Below are 7,264 nucleotides of genomic sequence, written 5' to 3'. Positions count from 1 at the left end.
CGCTCAATCCAAACCCTGTCGGGCAACTTATGCCCCAAATTTACCTCAATGCACACCCTTGCCTCACTAGGTCGTCTCAAGTCGGTGGTGGCCTCATCAATTCTCAAGGGCATTCCTATTGCCCCAGATAAGGCGAAAAGGAATCCCTTCGCACGTAAATGTACTGGAAGCAGAGGGAACGATACCCATACGGGAACTATCGGAGTCTCTTGCTCAGGTGTAAAGTCACATGTCCACTTAAGGACTCTCATCGGACAACCATCAATATACCATGAAGGTTTAAGAAAAAGTCTGCTGTAATCCTCCTCATGTGTAAGGTGTATAAGAATGTGTGTTGTGTCGATCAATCCTACCTCGAAACAACCATGGAACCCAAACTTAGTAAAAATCTCACGTACCTTTCTCATGGTTGGCTTGCGATGTGGAAATTTCCCCACAAGTGTATACTTGCAAGGATCAGCGAGTGTAGCCTCCTCGGACTCAGTTAAAACTATTGCCGGGCTCACCCATATGTATAAAGGGTTCTTTAGCAGCAAACCCAACAGTGGAAGAGTCATCTATACCATGTATAACCGATGCAAACAACTTTCGTGAACTCCGTTCAGCTTGAGACAGGCCCGGACGGCCAGAAACTGCAGTAGCATAGGTCTTCCGGCCCTGATTGAGCACTGTCTGGGCCTCATGTGGAAAAATCGATGATGGAATTGGGTCCGTAACAAAATTTCCCACATTCTGGTGAAGTGTCACCGGCGCATGACCACCACGCGCCGGCCGTTGCCCGGCGGCGATTTTCCAACGGTGTCAGAAAATTTTGATTTTCCAACGGCCCTAAATGAATATAAGGAGGTACCTCTGGATCAACTGTGATACGAGTAGAGGTAGGAACTGCCGATGCAGATTCTGACTCTGTTACAACTGCGGTAGTAGTAGTGGGAAGCACAGAAGGCACTGCTGAAACTGGAACCCACTGCTTCTTTGGCTCCACAAACGTCACCTTGCCCTTATCCTTATCAGTCCTAGTAATAGGGGGCCGAACAGGGGGGTGCGCAGCAACTGTAGGAGGAGGAGGAACCGTAGTACACTGATCATAAGAATGACCCAAGTGTTTACAAGAGAAGCAAAAAATTGGCCGCTTCTCATAGATAACAGTCTGCCAGAAGCCACGGTTACCAGCGCGCTCAATCCAAACCCTGTCGGGCAACTTATGCCCCAAATTTACCTCAATGCACACCCTTGCCTCACTAGGTCGTCTCAAGTCGGTGGTGGCCTCATCAATTCTCAAGGGTATTCCTATTGCCCCAGATAAGGCGAAAAGGAACCCCTTCGCACGTGAATGTACTGGAAGCAGAGGGAACGATACCCATACGGGAACTATCGGAGTCTCTTGCTCAGGTGTAAAGTCACATGTCCACTTAAGGACTCTCATCGGACAACCATCAATATACTATGAAGGTTTAAGAAAAAGCCTGCTGTAATCCTCCTCATGTGTAAGGTGTATGAGAATGTGTGTTGTGTCAATCAATCCCACCTCGAAACAACCATGGAACCCAAACATAGAAAAAATCTCACGTACCTTTCTCATGGTTGGCTTGCGATGTGGAAATTTCCCCACAAGTGTATACTTGCAAGGATCAGCGAGTGTAGCCTCCTCGGACTCAGTTAAAACTATTGCCGGGCTCACCCATATGTATAAAGGGTTCTTTAGCAGCAAACCCAGCAGTGGAAGAGTCATCTATACCCTGTATAACCGATGCAAACGACTTTCGTGAACTCCGTTCAGCTTGAGACAGGCCCGGACGGCCAGAAACTGCAGTAGCATAGGTCTTCCGGCCCTGATTGAGCACTGTCTGGGCCTCATGTGGAAAAACCAATGATGGAATTGGGTCCGTAACAAAATTTCCCACATTCTGGTGAAGTGTCACCGGCGCATGACCACCACGCGCCGGCCGTTGACAGGCGGCGATTTTCCAACGGTGTCAGAAAATTTTGATTTTTCACAACCAGATGCGGAATTTCATGCTGATCATCACGGTATGTTCCGTTTTCCGAAACGAGTTCAGGATTGGCCAGAATCTGCGATTTTTCGAGTGACTAGCCGGAAATTACGATCGCCAATGAGGGCGCGTTCGCAGTCGGAATTGGATGATTTTTTAGTCGAAGGTTCGCGTTTTCATGGGTAATCTGATGGTCAGGCGCGTGTCCCTGTTTGAGCTCTGTGGAAGGGTTAATTGAAAAATCAGTTTTTGGCCCCTCGGGATCCGATTTGTCAATTTTGGCCGATTCGGATGAAATCTCTGCCACCCCTAGGGTTTTCGGCCCTTCTGGATTCATTGGTGATGGTCTCAGACCCTGATTCAATGCGAAGAGGGGTAGTCCGATCATATAATCACCACAAAAACCAAATTTTTGAAAGCTGTCACGTACCTTAATCATGGAGGGCTTGCGACGTGAGAATTTGCCAACAAGAGTAAATTTATACGGTTCAGAAAGAAAGTCCTCTTCTTCCTCGATAAAGGCAACTGCCGGCTCTCCCATATGCATGAAAGGTTCCTTAGAGGTGAACCTGTGGTCATTGGAGTCCGGTGGGGCTTGCAAAGGGTTAGGGTTTAGGGTCTAGGGTCTAGGGTTTAGGGTTTAGGGTTTAGGGGTTAGGGTTTAGGGTTTTGGGGTTTAGGGGTTAGGGTTTAGGGTTTAGGGTTTAGGGGTTAGGGGTTAGGGTTTTAGGGTTTAGGGGTTAGGGTTTAGGGTTCAGGGTTCAGGGTTCAGGGTTCAGGGTTCAGGGTTTAGGGTTTCTGAGTTTTTTTTTTTTTTTAAAGCAAATACCACTAGTGTGGTTTATTTTATATAATGAAAAGCGGGAAAACAAATAGAGGAGGGGGGCATGGACCTGACCTCCAGAAAATGTAAATTGTAACAAATATTTGAAGATAAAATGCAATCACAGTAAACAAGACACGAACAAAAACTAATGATAGGTACTCAAGGGTATTCCCGAGGGTAAATCTTCGGGTGGTAGTACATAGACATTGATCGAGTCATGCGTCTGGTTTGAAACATTTCTGGATCATAGTAGTCTGCGATGTCTGGCTCGCTCGTTGGAGAGGGGTCTCGCCTGCGTGTAGGAGCCCGCTTTGTTGATAAGTACTGTTCAGATGGTGGTGCACTGAATGTCGGGCGAAAAGCGGGTGCATCTGATCTCATTGTACTAGTCGTAGGTGCGTCTAATCTCATGGTGTTCTGTGCTACGACATCTAAATCGTGGGAGATTGACTTGCTTGCTGTAGGGACATCGTCCTCTGCATTTTGCATGCAGTTTCCAAGTCCCATGCCATCCATGTCTCTCTGTATATGTTCTTTCACCTTATTGTGTGTAGGAGCTGTGATAGAAGGACTAGGTGAAGGTGTCTGCGTAGGAGTCTTACTCACAGAAGGTCCCTCTCCAAAGAGTTTAAAAACCAAGTCCTCAATAGCAAATCTCATGGTAGATCCAACTTTCATTCCATGGTCCTTCTTAAAGTGATCAATCAGCATATGCTTGACACTATGTCGCTCTGAGCTGATCTCAGCCAACAACCCCTGTGCAAGAGTGGTTTGAGGAACTGTCTCGGTACCTGATCCCTGCGCTGATTGAGTACTATCTGTGTGTGTCTTTAATGGTGGAGAACTCATATGTGTCGGCTCAGGGGGTACATCAGTAGTAGCTGTGGGAATAGGAGCTATGGAAGTGGGTACCTCGATTGGAGCATTTGGAGTAGGCTCAGCAACTGAATGAATATACGGAGGTACCTTTGGATCAACTGTGATACGAGTAGAGGTAGGAACTGTTGATGCAGATTCTGACTCTGTCACAACTGCGGTAGTAGTAGTGGGAAGCACAGAAGGCACTGCTGAAACTGGAACCCACTGCTTCTTTGGCTCCACAAACGTCACCTTGCCCTTATCCTTATCAGTCCTAGTAATAGGGGGCCGAACAGGGGGGTGCACAACAACTGCAGGAGGAGGAGGAGGAACCGTAGTACACTGATCATAAGAATGACCCAAGTGTTTACAAGAGAAGTAAAAAATTGGCCGCTTCTCATAGATAACTGTCTGCCAGAAGCCACGGTTACCAGCACGCTCAATCCAAACCCTGTCGGGCAACTTATGCCCCAAATTCACCTCAATGCACACCCTTGCCTCACTAGGTCGTCTCAAGTCGGTGGTGGCCTCATCAATTCTCAAGGGCATTCCTATTGCCCCAGATAAGGCGAAAAGGAACCCCTTCGCACGTAAATGTACTGGAAGCAGAGGGAACGATACCCATACGGGAACTATCGGAGTCTCTTGCTCAGGTGTAAAGTCACATGTCCACTTAAGGACTCTCATCGGACAACCATCAATATACCATGAAGGTTTAAGAAAAAGCCTGCTGTAATCCTCCTCATGTGTAAGGTGTATAAGAATGTGTGTTGTGTCAATCAATCCCACCTCGAAACAACCATGGAACCCAAACTTAGAAAAAATCTCACGTACCTTCCTCATGGTTGGCTTGCGATGTGGAAATTTCCCCACAAGTGTATACTTGTAAGGATCAGCGAGTGTAGCCTCCTCGGACTCAGTCAAAACTATTGCCGGCTCACCCATATGTATAAAGGGTTCTTTAGCAGCAAACCCAGTAGTGGAAGAGTCATCTATACCCTGTATAACCGATGCAAACGACTTTCGTGAATTTCGTTCAGCTTGAGATAGGCCCGGACGGCCAGAAACTGCAGTAGCATAGGTCTTTCGGCCCTAATTGAGCACTGTCTGGGCCTCATGTGGAAAAACCGATGATGAAATTGGGTCCGTAACAAAATTCCCCACATTCTGGTGAAGTGTCACCGGCTCATGACCACCACGCGCCGGCCGTTGACCGGCGGCGATTTTCCAACGGTGTCAGAAATTTATGATTTTTCACAGGGAGATGTAGAATTTCATGATGATCATCACAGTATGTTCCGTTTTCCGAAACGAGTTCAGGATTGGCCGGAATCTGCGATTTTTCGAGTGACTGGCCGGAAATTGTGATCGCCGGTGAGGGCGCGTCCGGAGTTGGAATTGGATGATTTTTTAGTAGAAGGTTCACCTTTTCATGGGTAATCTTATGGTCAGGTGTGTGTCCCTGTTTGAGCTCTGTGGAAGGGTTAATTGAAAAATCAGTTTTTGGCCCCTCGGGAACCGATCTGTCAATTTCGGGCCATTCGGATGAAATCTCTACCACCCCCAGGGTTTTCGGCCCTTCTGGAATCATTGGTGATGGTCCCAGACCCTGATTCAATGCGTAGGGGGGTGTTTCGATGACCTTGGGATTCGTGCCATGATTTTTCAAACTCAGATCTATTGAGTTGGGGGATGAATCTGATATTGGTGTTATAGGAGATGTTTGGGTGGTTGTTGGTGATGATTTTCCACCACTTAGAGTGCTGCAATCCGGTGGTTTTGGTGGTGGATCAAGTTTGTTGGAGTTTTGGAGGTTTTCTCCCATTCTAGAGAGAAGGGAGAGCGTTTTGGAGGTGGTTTAGGGTTTTTTTTTTTTTTTTTTTTTTAAAGCAAATACCACTAGTGTGGTTTATTTTATATAATGAAAAGCGGGAAAACAAATAGAGGAGGGGGGCATGGACCTGACCTCCAGCAAATGTAAATTGTAACAAATATTTGAAGATAAAATGCAATCAAAGTAAACAAGACACGAACAAAAACTAATGAAAGGGACTCAAGGGTATTCCCGAGGGTAAATCTTTGGGTGGTAGTACATAGACATTGATCGAGTCATGCGTCTGGTTTGAAACATTTCCGGATCATAGTAGTCTGCGATGTCTGGCTCGCTCGTTGGAGAGGGGTCTCGCCTGCGTTTAGGAGCCTGCTTTGTTGATAAGTACTGTTCAGATGGTGGTGCATTGAATGTCGGGCGAAAAGCGGGTGCATCTGATCTCATTGTACTACTCATAGGTGCGTCTAATCTCATGGTGTTCTGTGCTACGACATCTGAATCGTGGGAGATTGACCTGCTTGCTGTAGGGACATCTTCTTCCGCATTTTGCATGCAGTTTCCAAGGCCCATGCCATCCATGTCTCTCTGTATATGTTCTTTCACCTTATTGTGTGTAGGAGCTGTGATAGAAGGACTAGGTGAAGGTGTCTGCGTAGGAGTCTTACTCACAGAAGGTCCCTCTCCAAAGAGCTTAAAAACCAAGTCCTCAATAGCAAATCTCATGGTAGATCCAACTTTCATTCCATGGTCCTTCTTAAAGTGATCAATCAACATATGCTTGACACCATGTCGCTCTGAGCTGATCTCAGCCAACAACCCCTGTGCAAGAGTGGTTTGAGGAACTGTCCCAGTACCTGATCCCTGCGCTGACTGAGTACTATCTGTGTGTCTTTAATGGTGGAGAACTCATATGTCCCGGTACCTTTGATGATGCTGTGAATGGCTAGCATTGAATCTACCTCAATCCAAATAGCTGATATCCCAAGTCCTCTGGCTAATAGAAGCCCATCTAGTATGGCTCTGAGCTCAGCCTCCAAAATGAAACATGTTCCATATGATGCTGAGAATGCCCTGATACAGTATCCTGCGTGGTCCCTAATGATGCCTCCACCACTTGCAAATCCATCTTTGACGCATCCATCGGTATTGATCTTGTAGGATCCAATAGGTGGAGTGCGCCAAACAACCATAATAGGTGGTGGTGGTAGTAGTAGTGGGAAGCACAGAAGGCACTGCTGAAACTGGAACCCACTGCTTCTTTGGCTCCACAAACGTCACCTTGCCCTTATCCTTATCAGTCCTAGTAATAGGGGGCGGAACAGGGGGGTGCACAACAACTGCAGGAGGAGGAGGAGGAGGAACCGTAGTACACTGATCATAAGAATGACCCATGTTTTTACAAGAGAAGCAAAAAATTGGCCGCTTCTCATAGATAACTGTCTGCCAGAAGCCACGATTACCAGCACGCTCAATCCAAACCCTGTCGGGCAACTTATGCCCCAAATTCACCTCAATGCACACCCTTGCCTCACTAGGTCGTCTCAAGTCGGTGGTGGCCTCATCAATTCTCAAGGGCATTCCTATTGCCCCAGATAAGGCGAAAAGGAACCCCTTCGCACGTAAATGTACTGGAAGCAGAGGGAACGATACCCATACGGGAACTATCGGAGTCTCTTGCTCAGGTGTAAAGTCACATGTCCACTTAAGGACTCTCATCGGACAACCATCAATATACCATGAAGGTTTAAGAAAAAG

General features: G+C 46.9%; 2 protein-coding genes across 3 annotated transcripts in view; both read right to left on the bottom strand.

Annotated features, from left to right (window-relative positions):
- The window catches only part of LOC111385479, a 7,528-nt gene extending 5,909 nt beyond the window's left edge, over positions 1-1,619 (bottom strand). The window contains exon 1 of one of the 2 annotated variants that reach the window (XM_023009870.1): positions 847-1,619. In XM_023009870.1, the coding sequence (XP_022865638.1) occupies positions 847-1,426 (580 nt within the window). In that variant the 5' untranslated portion in view covers positions 1,427-1,619. The remainder of the gene's footprint in view (positions 1-846) is intronic. The other variant, XM_023009869.1, reaches the window with a different exon arrangement.
- A 1,335-nt stretch (positions 1,620-2,954) lies between these two features.
- Positions 2,955-7,264, bottom strand: part of LOC111385476 — a 21,676-nt gene continuing 17,366 nt past the window's right edge. Inside the window, exon 2 of the mRNA XM_023009866.1 lies at positions 2,955-3,690. Within this exon, the coding sequence (XP_022865634.1) occupies positions 2,980-3,690 (711 nt within the window). The 3' untranslated portion in view covers positions 2,955-2,979. The remainder of the gene's footprint in view (positions 3,691-7,264) is intronic.

The sequence above is a fragment of the Olea europaea genome, unplaced genomic scaffold (genome assembly GCF_002742605.1).
Source record: "Olea europaea var. sylvestris unplaced genomic scaffold, O_europaea_v1 scaffold3172, whole genome shotgun sequence".
In the NCBI taxonomy this organism is placed as follows: domain Eukaryota; kingdom Viridiplantae; phylum Streptophyta; class Magnoliopsida; order Lamiales; family Oleaceae; genus Olea; species Olea europaea.
This window is presented reverse-complemented; position numbering and strand designations above follow the sequence as displayed.